General features: G+C 43.8%; 1 protein-coding gene and 1 long non-coding RNA gene across 4 annotated transcripts in view; one reads left to right on the top strand and one right to left on the bottom strand.

Moving 5' to 3' along the window:
• Positions 1 to 20,724, bottom strand: part of bckdhb (branched chain keto acid dehydrogenase E1 subunit beta) — a 48,876-nt gene that overhangs the window by 27,563 nt on the left and 589 nt on the right. For all 3 annotated transcript variants that reach the window (XM_040165625.2, XM_040165623.2, XM_040165624.2), the window contains exons 2-8: positions 20,159 to 20,236; positions 18,981 to 19,049; positions 15,344 to 15,477; positions 13,980 to 14,135; positions 12,267 to 12,375; positions 9,779 to 9,876; positions 8,093 to 8,203 (exon numbers count right to left, since the gene is read on the bottom strand). In XM_040165625.2, the coding sequence (XP_040021559.1) occupies positions 8,093 to 8,203; positions 9,779 to 9,876; positions 12,267 to 12,375; positions 13,980 to 14,135; positions 15,344 to 15,477; positions 18,981 to 19,049; positions 20,159 to 20,236 (755 nt within the window). The remainder of the gene's footprint in view (positions 1 to 8,092; positions 8,204 to 9,778; positions 9,877 to 12,266; positions 12,376 to 13,979; positions 14,136 to 15,343; positions 15,478 to 18,980; positions 19,050 to 20,158; positions 20,237 to 20,724) is intronic.
• Positions 17,052 to 17,447, top strand: LOC144389750 (uncharacterized). Its single transcript, XR_013453900.1, has 2 exons — positions 17,052 to 17,162; positions 17,408 to 17,447. It is a non-coding gene; the product is annotated as an uncharacterized LOC144389750 (long non-coding RNA).

The following is a 20,724-nucleotide window of genomic DNA, read 5'->3' as shown; positions in this document are numbered from 1 at the left end:
GGACGCTAAAAGAAGGTTGTCGCTGGCAAGCAGAGGACGCACTGCAGTTATATTCCGTTCTCCCTTCGCTTTGTTTAACATGAAATGCTTATTGAATTAATGGATTTCCAGGATAGAAAAGCATTCCTTCCCCGGCTCTGTTGTGCTCTGGCACCTGCTACTCTTCAGACTCCGTTAGCCGCTACTGATCGCACAAATAGAATTTTTTCATTTGTTTTCATGTAGGGGGGCTTCTGGGAAATCAAGTAGCCTTCATTTATTTAGAGAGAGTGAATAAACTCGTGAAACAGAAGTACAGTCCTGTAATCCATTGATTTCAACATGTAAATATTCTGAATACCATCTTCTATTTAAATTGTAACTATTGGAATACAGTTACTCATCGTTTTTATTCTAAATACGTAACGCCGGTACATTCATTCCGTTACTCTCAAACACTGGTTGGATGTCTGCGGACCTCCGACCAAGGCTCCCTAACAAACCAGTCCTCTCAGGTGGGAAACTGGAAACCCAATCCGGTCCCGTCCAAAGGCCCTTATTGCTGTCAGCGAATCAATCGATCGACTGATTCATCACAAAAATTGCTCCTGCCGTAATCATCATCAGCATCATCATCATGATGTGGTACCAACAACTGGGTTCGGCAATCACCACGTCGTGAGAGAAATGGCAGCGTGTGATTTCTCTTCCTCATTTCGATGTTTCAGGCCGCTCAACAGCTTTTCCGTGTGATCTCTAAGGTAGATGTGGGAGGAGTGACAGTGTGCTGACCTGTGGTGATCAATAGCCAGTGGGTCTCTTACAAAACCAACAGAACAACCCCGGCTAATATTAACAATGTTATCTTTCACTGCGCGTGGGCGGCCACATTTCTCTAGTGAGTGACAGCGGGAAGAATCTGAGAAATCTCCAGTGCCTAACGCTGGAATGTGAGTGATGGCTACCGCCAGGACGAAGGATGGAAAAGAAGTCAGTAGCAGACAGTCAAGTGTGTGTCTGTCGGTCTGCGTGTGCGTGTCAGAGGGGAGATTTCTCTACCTTACATTAGGACAAAGCACAAATGGGCTCCATCAACCCCTAACTTGGTGATGTAAACAGCTTATGGATAAATGGCTGGAAACTGAAGCGCTGGCCAAGGTCGCAGCGTCGCATTATGGCAAACTGTTCAACTTTTCACCAGCGACACCCGGAGAAAGAGGAGCTGGACCCATCGCAGGAAAACAAACCATGAGTCATTTTCCAGATACAACCATTGAAACACTGCCCTGCGGCACAACAGTTATGACATACATGTACTCACTTGCCAAAAGCCACTGATATACCCCCCCGCCCCAAACCCCTCCGTTGCCCAACGATCCCCCCTCCATGACTTCATGTTCTCCATTCTTGAACCGGCTTTCACTTTCCCATGTTTTCTTACTTTCTCTCCACAGTCCTGCTGGTCTGGTCGAAAAGGACTCGGTGTTAACACTGTAATTACAGCCGTGGGCTACAATAATAAGAATGCGACGGGTGTGGGCCAAACCTCTGGCCACTTTCTTCCTGTGCCATTATCTGCCGCTTTAGATTGTTTTCAGTGTGTGTGTGTGAGAGAGAGACAGCTCGCCAAAGACAATAGGACCGTTGCGGTGGGTCAGTGAGCAGATCCTGGCAGAGAGGACACCACTGAGGGAGCCCAGGCCGTCTGTGTGCTAATCACTAGCAGCTTGTCTGCTCCATCCCTAACCCGCCTGCAGGCCGCGGACTCAGACGAAGGCAACGTGCTGGGTGTCACATCAGGGATGGGAATAGTATGTAGGCGCACAATAGAATTTTTGTAATAAGAATACATATTTTGCATGGCACGTTCAGGTGGTTAATGCGGTCCATAACAAGCAGCGTGTGGTCCGTTTTTTCCTGGGAGCGATCCTACACGGCGGGGGTTCCCATCACTTTCCCGAAATATGCGTCCTTTTTATTTCCAACATCCTACGGAGCGATGACGTGACCTATCTGGGATCCTCGTCGGTTGAATTTGCGATCTTTCGACGTGGCATCAGTCAACCCCGAGAGCAGTTGTTAAACGCTACGGCCGAAGTCGTACATCTGTGGAAAAGCTTTCACAGCGCTGCAGATATAAGTACCTCACATCCTGTTCAAAAACAACCGCCATCTTATTAATTCTAGGCAAAAACAGCTCGCCTTCCTCATCCAACTCTTCCACAACTTCTTTCCAGCTTTGGAATTGGGTTGGAACAAATCGTGTATGGAACTATTGAATAAAGTCTATCAATTAAATCGAAGACCACTTGATAAAATTGTTCAAAAATTACCAGTTGAAATCCAAAAGACAAGACGTGCGACACAAGTCATCTACCGCAGCGCTCGCAAGTTCAAAAGTTTGATCTGGTCACATCTTGAATAAAAAAAACTGCTGTGCCATGTTAACATGAGAGTCTGGAGGTGCGCCCTGAAGCAGCGTTTTCCAGTGGATTCGATGGGTCAGGGTTCGGTGGTTCCGCGTCACGTGTTTGTAGCTGAATCACAGGGATAATGAGGTTTCTATGAGGCAGATGGCAAAGCAGAATAGTGCGATGAGGAAAAGAACATACATTTTTCCCCCTTTTCTCAAAAGAAAAAAAAATACAGAACGTGACCATTTGCCAAAAGATAAATGGTTCAAGTTGCAGCTCACGTCATCATTTACTCTAAAACGAAACTATTGATTACTATTGAAAACCGCGATGCATGGCAGATTGGTTCCTGACGGAAAACTGATTATTGAATTGAAAGCTCCCTAACCACAATAATTCAGACACTTTAACATTTCGTTATTGAATAAGATTCTCCAAAACATGTTCAGACGAGGTTGAGTAATGTTAACTCCGGGGGGGTAAAACGCATCATTATTACCCATTTCATTTTCCTTCTGAAAGCAACAGCCAGCCTACTTCATTTTTTATAAATATTAAACCCCTCGTGGTGGTTTGAATGTTAAAAGCAAGTTCTTATTTATTATCAAAAGATTGTTTCCATCTGTAGAAGCCTGAATCGCTTTCACATAAATACATTAAATTCTAAAGTAACATCTTTCAAGCGTTTTGGTATGATCGCCCCATGGCCCGTTTCTCCGCAAAAATCTCTTAAAGGAAACCTCATGTCCCTCACATGATTATGGCAGGTAGGCCGTCACGACTGAAACAACAGGTTGAAGTTGACGGCGAGCACAAGAAGCTGGAGGCTCCGTCCGTTTCCACCTCGGCTCGTGACAAACAAACACGTTCCTGCTTCCAAAAGCAACTATTTACCAGCTCGGGACACAGATTACAGCTTGAACCCGGGACAGAAGGGACGGGGGTGGAAGGGCAGCCTTGATAAGGAGGTCTTATCTACACGGTGAGTCAACAGACTCCGGGGCACTCAGAACATGCAGACGTTGCAACCTGCATCACTTCGGAGAATCGGAACAGATGCCGCGGCACAGTCCCTTTGGACTCCCTTCTGGATCCGCCTCAAGAGAAGCGCCGCTCCACACACATTTAAGAGAAGACAGTGAGTCAGAGCGGTTGACCAGCGCAAGTCCTGCTTACAAACATATGTGCACAGCAGTGGGTTTCGGAAAATCGAGACGTCCTAATACGTTCTGAGAGGTTCCTAACAGCTGCAGCTCCTACGCAGAGCAGCAATTGTTTGCAAAATGTGTCTTGGTGAGTTTTAGTTTACATACTGGAGGATTGCTGTGCTGAGGTGTAGGATACAAAATGATTCCTCATCCACCCTTCAGGCCCGCAGGGTAATAGAGTGTGTGTGATCCTCAAGACGGATTTTTCATGCATTGTGTTTTTTTTTTTTTAAAAAGGGCTGCAGATGGGACTCGCATATTTGCAGGCTAGCAAGGACATGCTCAGACTTCCTCTGGATCAAAATTAACTGAACGTTTGAGGGATGAGTCCAATAATACCAAGAGGGAGAAAAGGCAGATATAATGAAGAAGAAACAAAGACAGGTGGAGCGTCGTGCTCAGTGAGTAACTAAGAGACACCAACACAACAAAGGCTATAAAAACAGATTTCTGTACCCACTGCTGCAAACAGCCCCTTGACTCAGTGCATCACTGTGAGGTGACTTAGTAATCATAATAGAAGGAAGAAACAAATGTATGCTTTCATCTATCTATGGGAAGGTTGCTGTAGAAGGATGCATAAATGCAGTTTATAGCCAATTCTCAGCACTGTCAGATATTGATCAAGATGGATTAGGGCTGTCACCTATTCGATATCACAATTTTTATTTGAACACGGGAGAATACATTAATCTTCAAATATTACGTTATTTTTTTACGTAGTTAACGTACCTTTGTTTACTTCTGGAAGTGAACCGGAAGTAAACCACGGAAAAAAAACGGCCGCCAGCTGCAGTCTGTTACATCGGAGAAAGAACGACGGTAGCTCAAGATGGAGAGAGCTTTTTGCATTGCAAGAAAAACAGACACTAAAGAGTTGCTCGTTCTACATGTTCCATTTTTTTTTTTTGTGTTTAAAATAACATTAACAATTAAACAACAGTGTGTAAAATACACGATTTATAAAGTGATTACTCATAAATTGTAAGATGTAGTCTTAAAACAAACATTCATTCAATTAAAACATTGTAACAGCAACAACAATATTCATTAATCGTCATTAATCAAAATTAATTAAGCACACATTTTGAAATTCATTCACCTATTGACAGCCCTAAGATATATACACAGTGGCGGCCAAAATGATAGAATAGAACACTTGGGGGATTTCAGTTGTTTTTGTTGAATTGGCCATTAAACGAATGTAACATCTACAAAGTCCTCATTATGCTTTATAAACCATAAGGAAATCTGGGTCATTTTCCTTACAAAAAACAAGCTAGGCCTATTTAACCGTCAATGTCACACAATCATGTTCCTTCACAGAAGAAGCCAAATTAGTTGTGATGCGTAGTGAAAATTGACGGCATCATGGATTAGAAAGTATGCCACAACATTCTGGTGAGGCACGAAGTACCATCTGGGATCCAGTCTTATTGCGCCTGGATTTATTTTCTAAGAGGACAATGACCCTAAACATTCTCTAACTATTGCCGGAACTACCTGCGACAGAAGGAATCTGGATACAAACAGTAGGACTCACTTCATCTGTTATTTTGTGCTCGGAGGACCCATCTGCAGGTTTCATGAACATTATGAAATGAAATCATGTTTTGAAGGCAAGAAAAAGGTACATATTTTCAGATCCGACAGGTGTGCTAATGATTTTGGCCACCACTGTGTACACACACACACACACACACACACACAGCATGACCTCAGTCCTCAGTGAAGAAGACGACTGCATGGAAAATGGAGGACACCAAAGAATTCCATGCTGATCGGATAACTACGACAGCAAAACAACTGAGGAGTTGTGCAGGCTGTGTGGAAGCCTGTGTGAAGAAGAGCAGCTGCCTTCCTCTACAAAGACAACAAATGGGACAACTCAGCTGCCAGCTGCCGGCAGGGGAGATGAGCGCAGGGCCGTTTACTGTGCTTCTTCCATCAACCTTCAGCCACTCATCCCCAGGACCCTCCTCAGCAATTGCTATATAGGTTTCATTCAAATACAAACAACCAAACTCTTGGTTGAAGTTTGAACTGTACTTTTTTTAATGTAAATACGCCCATGAGGGATAAAAGGTGGGAAACAGATTCCCCCATAAGCCTCTGGTGAAATCAAAGAACACTAAATGTGGTTTTAATTATGACACAAGCACAAGGACTTTGGAGCCCTTCTGTGGGGCGTTCCCAAGCACCACAACTTCATTTGGGCTCCATCAGCTAACAGTCTTTGACAGGCAACCTTTAGAAAGCCAGAGAATGAGGCTGAATCAGCAACGACGGACTGATTCGACAATGACACGTTTTTATACTGCTGACTGGCAGCAACCCTTACAAAACGTGGTTACATGCAAGAACGGACAGAAATGTCAACTAATAACTGTCCATCTGACCAACAATAAGAGCCTTACACAACAGGGAGGGAAGCACACCGCTTAGCGAGAAATCAAAGAGCTCCAATGCGGCCGTGTGCGCCTAAGAGCTTCTTTACACAGCTGCATCTCCGTCCCGGCGCTGCAGGGAGACTTTCCACAGCCTCTCATCTGAGCCATTGGTCTGGCAGAGGTAAACCGGCCATTTTGTTCATCCCATAAAGAATAGTTATTACATTTACTGGTCGGCCCAGCTCTAGACAGCGGGTCAGAAAGGGAATTCACTCACTTTGTCTCAACGCTTACAGCAATTTCAGCCCATGATTCCCCCTGTCAACAAGAGGGTCAAATACAAGCTTCAGATCCAAGTATAGCCGGTGGCTTGTCCAGGAGACAGAAACATGGCAGGTTTCCTCCGAAGCGCCACGCTTCATTTATTGTTCTACATAAAATAGGCTCAAAAACACAGTGGCAAAATCCGGTCGTTACAGAACACGCACACACGCCGCTGAGTGCAAGGTGCACGGGGTAAATGTCACATGCGTGGAAGACGAATTGGCTGCCAGCGGCGGGATGTGTGGGTCTGTGCCGTCCAGTAAGTAAGCGGTACGAAAACAGGACACCTTCTCAAGCCGTGCATTCTTTTGAATTAAGGAGTTTTGACTGCTGCCTTTCCACAGCTCAGAATAGCAATAAGATATATATTTATCAGGGGATAGTAAGCTAAACTAGTGTTTTTACACCGCACCATGCCTTGGGACTACACTTGCAGAGATCAATGCCGGCAATACTTTGTTATATATATTACAATGTGTGACCATCAGTGATGAGACAGGGCATGGCCAGTATTGAGCATGAAGACAATGGATGTCTTAACCGAACACACAAACTCTGCAGGATTGATGAGGTAAGTCAATTAAAAATAAATAAATACATACATTTTTGACAATTAACTGCCTCAGTAATAAGAGAAACAGAATGCTTAACATTTGAAAAGAAGGTACAAATAAAAGATCAATTAACTGTTAGGGAATATATATGTACATTTCGAGTGAAATGATACGATGTTTGTGCGTCAATGTCCAGTTAACCTCGTGATGCCTAAAATGATCATCTACATCTAACTATATATTCCCACTCCGAAGAAGAAAACCTTTGAGTAGCCTCAAAGCATAACACTGCATGTACGAGTCTCCTGCGTGCAAGTATTGTTTAATAAATGTCCCGTTTGCCAATTTTACACAGGAAACACTGAGATATCGTATCGACATTTTGAGCATCACACCGGTGTCGATCAGACACCTTTCTTTGACAGGTCTTGCGTGAGCTCCACAGCGCCGTAGCATTCACGTCGGTTTTCACTGTGACTCATACTCGTCTGGTTACATTTGTCTACTCTCTACAGATCAATTAAAAGATAAGCCCTTTAATGTGTATTCTTTTACATTAGCTGCGGTGATGAGAATCATGATTTAGCCTTCACCGAGATCTTAGAACAGCTTGATGAATCCTGTAGGGATACCAGTGTAATGCACCTACCTAACTGCCAAAGAGGCAGGTAAGAGGGCACAGGGTGAGTGTGTGTGTGTGTGTGTGTGTGTGTGTGTGTGTGTGTAGCAGGGTTGTGAAGGAAGTGCTTTATGGGTTTGACATGGACAGACTTAAAGAGGGCATTTGGTTGGAGGAAATGAGAAGGAACGATGCTGTTGACAAGCCCGAGGTGGCAGGCCTGGCATCAGACCCACTCAACACATAAACACTCTATTCAATTTCACGGCAGAGGTTTTAATGAGGGACTACAACGAAGGGTGAAAATAATAAATCACCACATTCACTCTGTAACGGATGACTGGTCACTCTGGCTCGATGCTACAGCCGCTGCCATCACTTCCAACCGGCTCCCTCCGTGCGGCACATGGCTACACAGAGATGTAAGCAGCCTACGACACCAAACTATTCCTAGAATATTGGTTGATAGGCAACAGCAGGAGAGGCCACAAAAAAGGAAAGCGAATGATTCTGAGGGTTTTGCGTTCAGTGGTGCTTTGCTTCTGAGGAGGCATTTTTGCTGCGTCATCTGCAATGTTTGTGATTGCATGCATGTTTTTCTTACCTTACAAACAGTTTCAACATCCCAGGGCAGGATGGTCTGTAGATCGATGAGCTCGCAGGACACTCCCAGTTTCTCTTGAGCCATATTGGCCACCTCTCTCAATACATGGATCTACATGGAAGAAAAGAGAAGGAGGAATACCTTTGAATCTAATAAGCTGTATGCAGATGTAAAAAATATGAAATAGCTGTCGTTAGTTACAGAAAAAAAAATACTTATATATACACGTATAATTAGTCATTTAATTATATATTTATTTGTAATTGTTAATTCCTTTTTGGTGTGTCTTTGGGAGGATGTTTATTTTCTTACTGACAAATGTATTATTTGTACTTATGTATCACTGTACAATGTTAACATGCTTAAATCAAGACAAAATTAATACATACATAAAAGAAAAATCAATGAGCTAATGCACCTTTTCAGTTCAGCAAGGGTTTGATGGCTGCTCCAACATCTCTACAGTCCAACATTTATACATTTATTGCACATAAAATGTGTTTCACTTGTAATGAGCACTAAAATATCTAGTCGGATTAATTACCTCCAGATGCTGCACAGCTGGATATTTTTTTGAACCCAAAACACAAATAGCCAATTATGAAGTTGTAACGAGCAGAAATGCTGCAAAATGGCTCAAAATGTCAACGTTAAAGTATTTGGCACAACCTAAGACATAAAGTTATTACTCTTTGGGCTCATAATTCAGCTCAAACTGAAAGTTGAAAACAACCTTTAGATCAATTCGGCAAATGTATTCCCATTAATTCATATGGGAATAACTTGTTGAATAAAGAACTTGAGTTCAGTGAGTCTATATTTACTGCCATGCATTACTGTAACTTCTAAATAACAATCACTGTGATAAATCTTGCAACCAGTGTCAACAGTCCAAAAGAGAACGATTACAGCCACTGGCCTCAAGCTAACAAATTTAAACTCAACAATGGTATTAGTTCATTTAGATTCATGAACCCACAGTGCTGCAATCACATCACGTCCTGCCGATGAAGAGAATCTTTCTGAGAAAGCTTTAATGGAGGAGCTGTTACGACTACGGGGAAGTCAGATCCTTGAAAGTTGTTTTCTTTCCTCTCATGTGCGGAGGCCTGACTGCGAGGGGAGTAACGAGGCGATGGGGGAGAAGAGTGCTATTTCAAAAAAGGAGAGCCGTGCTTTCCGCCACTTCAGTGGCCCCCCACCCCCTTCAACAATAACACTGGCTTTGACGGAGAACATTTCCTTCAGTGTCCTGCTACCCCCCCCTCCCGCGTGGCTGGTACATGGCGGCCTGGATAAGCCTGTCAAAGTGGCAATGTTCAATCAGAGTCGGGGACGGCACCTGGTGAGTTGCAGGAAGCTTGATGCGGAGCTGCACAGAATAAAAGGCTCATGGATGAAAGGGCGACAATGGAAAGTGTGCCGCCGACGCGGAAAGAAAGACGACAAACAGCCTTGGTGATGTGGAGATGTCTGAGCCGATACGGCCACAGGCTGCCGGCTGAGACCCCTCACCGGGACAGAAGAGGCTCGTGATGGACTTAAAGTTAATCCACCCTCGCCTCTGTGGCTTTAAATGGCATTTAGTGGAGACGAGACTGGACCCCCTCTTTCCTGTGGCCATGGGAAGAGATCCAAAGATAGAGGACAATGCAATACTTTCAGTGGGGGCAAGAGAACGCCTACCTGTGTCCCCCAGGCAACCAGCGTGACATCACTTCCTTCCTGAAGGACCTCGGCCTGCGAGAGAGGGATGGTGTAGGACTCCACGGGAACCTGCTCCACTGCAGAAACACAACCAAATGACATGCAAGCCCACATGCAAATCACTACGCACCATCTGGTCTTTCTAAAATATTCAAATGCCTGATGGACTAGTGAGTTGAAATAATGTCAAAGAACACATTTCCCACTATACAACACTATATTTGGCCCATAACAAATGCCTTTTCAGGCTTTTTTACCAGAACCTCAGCTCTCCCCAGGGACAGAGTGTGCTTTTATCAGCACAATCTAATGCACAACTGAATGACAAGCCCCACCAGCTGCGAGCAGCTAACCCTGATTCATCCCGACAACAGAACATCGGTGCAATGGGGTATCAATCAGAAAAGTGGCCACATAGACGGGGCGTCCCTCCAAAGAGGGAGGGGGCGGTGGAGGGCTTGCAGCAAACCTCTCTTTGATCCAAAGTCCAAGACAAAGTGCACGCGAGTATACCGTTTCAATAATAGCAACTATGTCTTGGAAAACCGAAGCCCGGTCATGGAAAAAATTACCATGCAAAAACGTATCATGAACTCAAACAGCCATCACTTCTGAACATGCAGCCCATCAGCGCACAACAGCACATTGTCACTGAAAGTGACGTTTTAACCATCTTTGAATCTCGCTCACCATTATGGCTGCAAAAACACACTGAACATGGGATCTAATAAGTGTTCTATAAAGGGATCTAAAAAAAGGACTGTGGCATTCCTACATGGCGATGCATGAAGTCAAATTTACAATTAAGCAGTGTAAATGGTACTCCAGGGAGACTCTGCGGTTTGAGAACTTTCTGGAAACCTTGAATGACTCCAGAGGCCGTAAAGAAAACCTTGCAGATGCTACGGACTATATTAAAACAACATCAAGGGCTCAAGTCCGGATCTAAGCTTGCAGACCATACAGAAAATAGGCCCTCGGGGTGGAATAATGGCATTTAGCGGAATATTCAAAATTGAATTATGACAACTAGGTTACCGTTTAATAAGTGGAACCTTGGGCGCTGCAAAACAGTGTGGCCTTGATGAGACAAATGTGTGCTTTTTATCCTCTCCTGCAAGATGAGAGAGGCCGCTGTGACTAGGAGCATGACTTCATAAACGAGGTAGATCATTAGAGGCATGTGGACCTGGCACAAGAGGCCCTTTATAAAATATCAAAGTAACTCCTGAAACGCCACCCCCCCCCCCCCCCCCAACAAGCGATTTATCATGCCGCTTTCAGAACACAAATCTTTCAAATACAGAACATATACAGAAACGAAACAACGAAACAAAAGAAATGATGACCACATGTTGAGTGGTATGTTCTGTCTACGCTGCAATAAATTAACTGGCATGTAACAGTCTCTTACATACAATCCATTACTCTTGTACTATCTTTTCACTTCCCGAGAGGCTAATCAAGGGAGATCCAAATCCATTGAGCGCCAATACGAACGAAACATCAGCCAAGAACTCACACCCGCTCTTTGCTTCCTCGTTGAACCACGTCGGACTCCGGCATCATCCTGGTCTCATATTATCGTACACAATGACAATGACACAGCGCTGCACATTTACCAATAAAATGTCACCTCATTGGTTTCCACTTCTCTGCATCATACAGCTTCAGCAGATTAGTCAGTGTATTAGTCCACTGCCGCTGTGAGGTATTACAAATATTAATAAAATACTCACATCAAGCTTCGGTCTTTATTCCAACAAACTCACAGCAATTAGTATTTGCTTGCAGGTGCAACGTTTGGGGGGTGTGGCTGTGGCCTTTTGACTTATAAGGAAATCCCTTTGTGCCGAGGAGTGGTTTCAATATCTAGACTGCACGGTGACATGACAGATGCCGTTGACAATGATCATAGTGCCATAACTGAAACAGATTTTGCCTTGAACCTGGTATTTCCAATTCACTCTAGTTCGCCCGTCATTTCCAAATTAGGCCCAGACATTCCGTATCAAACACCCCGTTGCCAAGACAGCACAATTTGCAACAACTACCGACAGCGGTTATGAGTTCATCACCACGTCTGGGCGCCCTTTTGCAGCCTGCCCGAAGCGCTGTGCCAGGATCGAGTCGGGCACCGTCAACACTTCACAGCCCATTTGGGTCATCTGCTTCACAGGCGGCGTCCCGCTGATGCTGCTGGCATGGTCTGCAGTCGGACGTATCGATGGTTTTCCTGCCTCACACTGCGCGGGGGAGCATTTCAAGAGGGCCGCGCAAACAGATCAAAGTCCACCGAGGAACGCCGGCTTTCCAAGAAAGCCGGGAGCGTGTCTCTGCTACAATACTTGAGCTGCTTTCATGCTGTTCTTTGTCGAGAAACTCAAGTTTCACAGCTCTTCAAATTGCAGCGGTGTAATTTGACCAACAACTGCACCGAGGTTAAATTTGATTCCCGTTTGCTTACCTGCAGCTCTGTACAGGATCTTGGGCTCAAAGAATATGCAGGGGTTCTGGTCAGCGATGCAGGAGAGGAGCAGTCCCTTCGCCTGCACCGGACTACGAGGTATTACCACCTGAAGGGCACATCCGATACAATGCCAACAATCAAACACTGCCATGCAGGTCATAAGTTTACAATATTTAAACTTGTTCACATTTCATTTCCTGTAATTCCCACCTTTAAGACCAAACTGCTTAATGCACTCAGGCTCAACCCTTCATATCAACGTGGGTCTCTCTGGCGCTGTCTCTGTATGTTAAACCTCTTTTAAAAAAAAAAAAAATTAAAAAAAAGGGATTTAGATCCAAATCGGGCCAAAGCTGAATCGAGCCTGTAAGACCGGGTGGTGAGACGGACTCTAAGTGGGAGCAAACGGAGATGCTTGTTTGCACAAATATTAACATTCATCAGCCTGACATTTGCTGCCAGACAACATGTTTATTGCTCTCAGCGGTGGTTGCTCACAGCGGATGGACCAGAGCTGTAAACCACAGTCATTTCTGCTCTGCGCCGCGTCAGACACTTTAATGACGGTTACACGTATGATTGTTTTTTGTTCCGCTTTTATTTTTAGAAGGGAATTACAATCTTTGAGCAGCAAACTTCATCAAATCGTTACGTCTGTGTCCAAGGGAGTCATTTTCCACTTTTTTTTTTTTTTTTTTGTTCTCTCACAAAATCAAAGTAGCATCCTCCCCCTGGACTCCAACGAGCCTGAGGCATGTGTGTTTAGTGTTGAGCATAGTTCAGATAACGCTGTATTTATGTTACTGGACATTTATGTTCTACAGTTGCCACAACAATTTTGCACAACTCCGTTGTCTCCATGGTGATCTGTCACTAACTGTCTTTGTTCCGCTCATTCGAGTCCTTTTAGCTTGTTACCTCGTAAAGAAAAGGGAAATCGGCAAATCCCAGAGTTTGTTTATAGGATCTTTGACTTTGTCGAGGTCGAGCAGAACACAGCTGTGCTTCCCTTACCAAGTGAAAACAGACACGATAGGTTGTCTCTAGATTAGATTTGTTGAACCTGGAAGCTACTGTTGTTGCCAGAATATTCTTTGAAGGTTTTTGTGAATAGCATTGAAGCCACGGTGCTTTTCCACCCAAAACACAGGAACTTAAGTATTTTTGATCAGAGAGCAGGAGCAACATTTATTGGGGAGACTTGATGTGAAGAACGATCAGATAGTGGTTTTGTTTTGTCTCCCTCTGAAATAATTGTATGATGCAGGATCCAATAAGTAATGCAATACTTTGAAATATAATTGTTGTGCCTGCATTTGTTTGTAAATGATAAGGTTGCAAGAGAATCACTCAACATATTAAATGACACACTTTGAGCTTCGCAACAAAGCAAATTCATCCAAAGGTCAACGAGTAGAATCATTAAAACTGACCGGGATAAGTTGCCTTTCTGCAAACATTAGGCGACAAGTGTTTATTTTCCTTATTCTGTATTTACTCTGGAGTAACGTTCAGTATTGTGGTTGTATTAGCATGACTATAATGATGGTCCAATTGGAACTGCGCTTCACAAATGTAATCAGACGTGGCCGTCCAGATGTTCTCCTGGAATACATTCTTTCACAAGTGCTGGGCCAAGACGTCAAGACCGGATCTGTAAAAATGAATCAAACACACAGAGGAGCACCAGCGATGAACCCCGGGGCTGACCTTGATGCCGGGGCAGTGAGCGAAGAAGGCCTCGGGGCTCTGCGAGTGGTAAAGCGACCCGTGGCCGACGCAGCCCCACGGCGCCCGGATGGTGAGGCTGCCGCAGTCAAACAAGTTGCCGGACCGGTAGCGGTACTTGGCTGCCTCGTTTACAATCTGGAGAGAGACCAATGGAATTGAGGTTAACACAACCGCAGGTTATTAGTTGACAGGAGGAGGAAAACGTTACGGGTCCTCGTGGGACAGCTGTGTTGTAAACATTACAAGGTTCAAAAGAGTACGACGCGTTAGGCGATCGCAAATCGGTTGAGCAAAAGGACTTTCTATTGTTTTAATGAATAACGACACACCTGTGAATACTCTTAAAGCTTTTACAAACCGTATTACTTTTAAAGACAGCTGTTCTCGTACGAGTCACATGGATGCACACCAAAGAGGTATTACATAATCATGTTATTTACTGGGTAAAGTCATCCGGCGGGCTGCAGTGGCTTCGGGACCCACTAGACGCCCCGGCGGGCCGGATTTGCCCCGCGAGTTTGAAATATGTGGTTCAGTCGCTTAATGTCTTGACTCATGTGTGTTGACCAGCCATACGCACTTATTTTATAGGAATTGTTTTGACACTCAGGTGTGCGATCATCTATCATGGGAGACTGTAAAAACAATGTTGATTTTGTTGCAAATTTGTTCAGTGTTTTTACCCCACGTAGGTTTCTCCATTAGTGACTCGTATCTTTATTTTTGCCAATGCAGTGGTCATCATGCTTTGGAGAACGCCAACGGGATGTGTACATCAAAGCTCCTTTGAGTATGTTCTACTTTGAATGTGGTGATTTTGAGGAATAATGTGAGGTTTTTATAGGCTCCTTCATATTGGTTCCAGGCTTTGACGAAGAAGCTTTTTGATGCACAAGGCCGGCTGTAGCAGGAGTTGGGTCAGCGTACTTTCCAGCCCTTCAACAAAGGAAAAGAGGGATCGCTTCTTCCTGGACCACATCTATATTTACACAAGTATAAAACGGCTGTAAATTACGGTTTCTGTTTCCAGGTGTTTCTTTGCAGCGTGTAACAATGTCTAGGAGACTTCTCGTCACAGTTCTGTGTGCGACACTGACAAAATTAGACGACTTAAAACCGTTGCTCATTGAACATAGTTTGTCTCTCTCCCAGATGTGAAAGAATATGTGGATGTGAGGAACTTGTTCCGTCATCGTCTCAAGTAATGATCCTCAATGTTTGGACTGCGGACATTGAAAGACGTCACCTCTGGCTCCAAGAAATCACCTTCCACAGTTTGTTAGCACGGACATGTGATGGACAAAGCGAGAGATGAACAAAAAGAAGAAAATCTCCCGAAGTACCTGGTCAAAGGCCGGGTAGATGTAGTCGGCAAACTGGATCTCTGCAATTGCTGTGGCACCAGCAACAGCCGCACCGATGCCGAATCCCACAATCCCCTGCTCACAGAGGGGCGTGTTGAAGACTCGGTCCTTACCTGGGGGAGAGGAGGAAAACAGTTGAAGTGGCTACTGGATGAGGGAGAACAGAGTTGAAACAGAACCGGGCAGCACACTTACAGACATTGCAAAGAACACCATCCTTAAAATGCCATACAGCCCTAAAACAAATGGAGTGACCAATGATGACTCCTCATCAGCTGTAGCGAACCATGATGCGCACACACAACATCCAACGTCCTCCACCCTGTAATCTAAAGAGGAGCCGCAAGAGTGGGACTCTAAATTTTGGTCGAGAGTTGTTATTTTTTGCTTGCATCTCATTTGCTAATCCAGTCTTTTTCAGTTCTCCTGGGAAGATTTGGTCTTCTCAGCAGTGCAACTCTGCCCTCACTCAGAGTTTGATCAGCAACCCAAACCCTCAGATGCATGAACAATAAAGTGATCATAATCCTGTGCTCTGCCTCAAAAATACAGCTTCTGTGAAACAGATTCTGTGGGTCACCAAAGCAATGCTATATATAGTTTCCAGAAACGTTTTGGGAATTATTCAAGCAACATTTTGTAAACAAGATTCCTTCACCCAGAACGAAAAGTGGGAAAGTCAAACGTATCCTATGCACTTAATAGGATTCTAAAAATAATTATTAAAAGTCACCTGAATGTAAAAAAAAAAGAAAAAAAAAGCATCCCAAATAAGTTTCTATGGAAACTGAATTAGAGAAAAACCTGTATACCAATAACACCACGTGTGACCACATGCACCTTGGGTCGACGCTGGTCTAGAATAGACATTTTAATAGTTGTAAATGTTAGGGTACACTTTATAGCCAGGGCTGTGTGCCAACGTTGCTTTTAGTGGACGCACACACACATGCGCTCGTTGTTTCCATTGTCAGCGAGGAGAATGCGTCCGCCTCGTGAAAAGCCATTCAAGGTTCACCCGGCATTAACCTCTGCTGTGGATAATGATGGTGAGCGGCAAAGGTGTGCGCCGTCCCTTTCAATCGAGAGAGGGATGTAAACAGATTTGCTCCAGTCGCTGTGCGCAAAGATGAGATGGAAAATAATGATCCCTCTCTGTAAAAAGGTCAACACTCCTGACGTCAATGAAAACAAAAAGGCATGTTATTGAAAAGGAAGAAATAGAGATGAACTCAAAATAGGAAACGTCAACCTGCTGACATGTAGGTAATCCTACTTGTGCACCTTGTTAAACAATACAAGAACAAAGCAGAGTTTCTGTACTCCCTTTATTCCACCAGCTTTTAGAGGATCTGAATTTTGCAAATTGGTTGTTTCCAGATTTACTGTAAAAAAGAAAATGATTTGGGTCGAAATGTAATAGCTTTTTTAATAAATCCACAGGAAATTAGTTACCAACACTTTGGTTAAAAACTCATCAATTCTACTCTGCATCGATCTTGAAACATAACCTGCTGCAGACGGAAAATAGCTTAATGCTGTTGCCATGACGCCCGTCCTTTCGGCTCCCAGAAGATTTACTTTTCATTGGCCGACTGAACTGCAGAGTTAGTGTTTTGTCACAAACGTTAAATCAATGCTATGTTTTATTTTGAAAACAGGAAATGTGCTGTAATTTGTCAGGTGACAGGAACCAGGAAGTCGATGAAGAATATGGCTCAGAACTGCTGTTTGTATTGGTAGCTTTTCAATTCAGTTGAGTCTGCCTGCATCCTATACCTTTTTGATAGCATCGTTGGTACGTATTGATTTGTTTTATTGTCCATTATCATCTCAGGTGATTATTTTTGTGACAATGTTTAGTTTGGATATTTTTGTGCACATGGCCTATTGAGTCATTCGGGTTGGTAACTGCACTGCTATGGCTGTCATTAAAGTCCATATGACTTAATAAATAACAAAGTAAATAAGCATAAATATATAAAGTAGCGGTCGAAGACAATGCACTTCATTTGTATTTATTATGTCTTTTGTGTGTTTTAGTTTTACTCTTTCTCATGTCAATAAACCTGTGGACAACGGACCATTGTCTTCAGAGTCGTGATGTCAGAAAAGAGTTCGTCTAACTGCCAAGGTGTATCGGAGCGCATATACCGAGGGCGGCATAGTTAGTGATAGACCAGCACCCGCGTTGGGTTCAAAGACTACGTCCGAGACGACCGCATCAGATACCACTTCGTCAACGTGACCACAACCTCTCGTCACTCGAGCCCCATAAGCCTCCCAGCTGGAACTTTTACCTGATGCACAAACAGGAATCAGCCAGTATTTATTGACAGCTGCAGGTTACTACTACTACTACTACTACTAATACACCCCCACAGGGGTGGGTGTGTGTGTGTGTGTGTACGCGCAATAAATGAGACTACTCTTCAAGTCCTGTGAGGAGACCAAGACAAGTTCCGTGTCTTGCTTGTCCGTCACCTGATGATTAAAGTGTAGGGAGTTATTAGAGACGTTAGCAACAACGCCACCTCAGGCGCCCTTAAAGTGGGCCGGTGTTATTCTTTCTGAGACATGCCTCCACTTTGAGCTTTGCACAGCTCTCAAAAGAGACCTTTATTTCTTATTTTCACTTTTTCCTGACGGCAGCGGTTCATAATTAACAAAGAGCTACTATTTGTTTTTTGCCGGGATAAATCAATGTTAAAATGTTGGCAACAGCATTGTGTTTTCAATTTCATTTGTAAAACTCAGAAAGTGAGGAACATCTGGTGAAAATGAAAACCTGTTCTAAAAGTACTCATATTCTCAGTCCTTGGTCTGAAAAAATTGGTGTCAGTGCATCCCTATCCAGAACTAGAATAAAGCGTCAGTTTATTTAGAAGCGAAAAGCCTCAGCTACTAAAACCAGGAGGGCATATAAGCCACTAATGGAACGGACGGTGGCTGCAGATCTCTCTCAAAGCAGATAAATCCCCGTACATATTTTTCACAGGAGGCATTTTAACATGTTACGATGGGAAAGGCACAGCACATACGGCCAAATGCCATTTGGCTGCTTGGGCTTCAGGGTCCCGGTGGCGAGGTGGTGACTCAATGTCACCGCTAACTCGGGCCACTTGAATAGATCGGAGCCATTGTCACATCTAAAAGTAGCGCCTGTGCCGTTGCTACTATGACAAGTGAAAATGTCTGCTGATAAAAAGGCCTTTCAACGAAACAAACTCATCTCTGGCACGTCTGCACTGCTGTATCCAGCTGCTCTTTAGCGGACACATGCGCCAATTCTGATTTATCCTTAATAAGCCAATGCGTGCTACGACTGCTACCTGTGGACATGGGGCATATTAAAAGGACCGCTTGATATGTGCAAGCTAGTTTGAGGGGCCTGATACACTATTTAAGACAAGAAGCTACTGACATTCTTTATCAGCTCGTTCATGTGTCGCTTGTCCGGCTGCTACAAAATGAGTGCAAAGGGATCCTTCTGGTCCTCTAGGTGAACACTGAGCAGTAATATGACCTTGCAAGACAGGAGGTGGCGAGATTCACAGTCCTCTGCTGCCACCTTGTGGGTACGTGGTTCGATGCGGACAGAAGAGGAACATCTTACCGTATTTGTCTCGCAGACCCACTGTGCATCGGAACACTCCCCCGAAGGCAACATCTTCCCCAAAGATGACTGCAGGGAAACACACACACACACAACACAGGGAGTCAAGGTGTGTCAGAATAAGTAAGTCAAGATTAAAAGTCACAACTGACTAAATAAAGAAAATTATGATCATACAAAGAGAGGAGATAGACATACAAGTCTACCCTTCATGAAGAACTCATAACACATTGTTCCCCTTCATACGGCGGTATTGTGCAAGCTTGCCACAAAGGACTCATGAAACGCTCCTCAGTTAAGACAACTGTGTAAAGGACCAGCCTGAACATTATGAATGCATGAATGAGTGTTCAATTCGCATAATTGTCAATAATACCATATACGTGTCCTGTCCTATATGTCTAGACGTATGATGTGTGGCACAAAAACATATATTTTAGCAGTGATTTCGAAGATCCATAAAGAGAAACGAACGTTCCTGTTAAATTCAAGGAATGGGAAAAATATCTAGTGCTACATCCCGTAAAGGTTGCACTATTAGTTACATTTGTTTTAAAAAGGCTTTGAGAAAAAAGAAAAATGTCTCGCCACATGAGGGCCATCGACGACTGCCACGGGAGGTTGAAAAAGGGATCGTTTCCATCACGGAGATGGTCTAAAGAACAGGTGATGGTCCACTGCGTATACAACAGGGGTAAACCTGCGTATGAAGAAACCATCAGTCTCTGACAACATCAGGATGCTGTCGAAAGACGTCCAGATGAGGCATCCAAAAGAACACCTCATTATATACAGCAACAAACCCTCAACTACTGAAGTTGTTTTACAGCGTTCATATTGTTACATTGGTGTCATACGATAACATTAATAGTCTGTTGTTTAATAATATTATATGTAGAACTGCAGATTCTAACAGCATGACGACAACATCATTATGAAGTGTAATTGCAATGCAAAATGGCTTTAAAGTAATATAATATACCCTCCATTAGTGACAATATCGCTTTAAATCCTTCAAATGTGAACTGCTACATACTGCGGTGCAACACTTCATGTCTAGTCTTACAAGGTTAAGAGGACGATTTAAAAGCAATTTCAAAATACAGCGTGATGATAGATGAGGTCAAATGAGGTTGACCCTTTGCAGATGGCCAACTAATGAAAGCTATAAAACGTACCTGCTGTTGGGTCACTGGCCAGAGTGTGGTCCAAAGCGCTTGTAACCGACTGGAACATGTTCATCTTCGTTGTGGGGCCTAAAAGTTTGTAAAAAAAAAAAAAAGAATGAATGAAACAAAAGACTCAACACAAGCAACAATTCATTCTTATGCAATTAGACTAAAAAGTACACCGTCGAACAAACATTTGAGCGACATATCGGTTGCTGCAGGAAAAGAAACCACGGTGAGGAAAGTTGACAAACTGCCTCCAATCAAAGAATCCGTTTGACGTAAAACCGGAACATGAGATCCTCCCTGCAGGTTGTTCTACTGGAACCAGTAACAATGACTCTTTATTGGGTGCCAACATCCTGGTTGACTGAGCTGAGGGCAGAAACAATGAGCTCGTGGGACCGTCTCGGATTAGGAAATACTTTTGGCGTTCACATCAGCCACAGTTGATCCGCATTACTGGGGCAGCATGCGTCGTGTTTGGAGCTTATATTGTTATAAACAATCAGCAGCAGAAGGATGTTTTCACGTTCATCAAGGAGAAAGTTACTCGCCTCAAACGTGAGGATTTG

This window comes from Gasterosteus aculeatus, chromosome 20, assembly GCF_964276395.1.
Source record: "Gasterosteus aculeatus chromosome 20, fGasAcu3.hap1.1, whole genome shotgun sequence".
NCBI classification, from domain to species: domain Eukaryota; kingdom Metazoa; phylum Chordata; class Actinopteri; order Perciformes; family Gasterosteidae; genus Gasterosteus; species Gasterosteus aculeatus.
The sequence above is the reverse complement of the archived record's forward strand: the minus strand, read 5'-3'. Positions and strand labels throughout refer to the sequence as shown.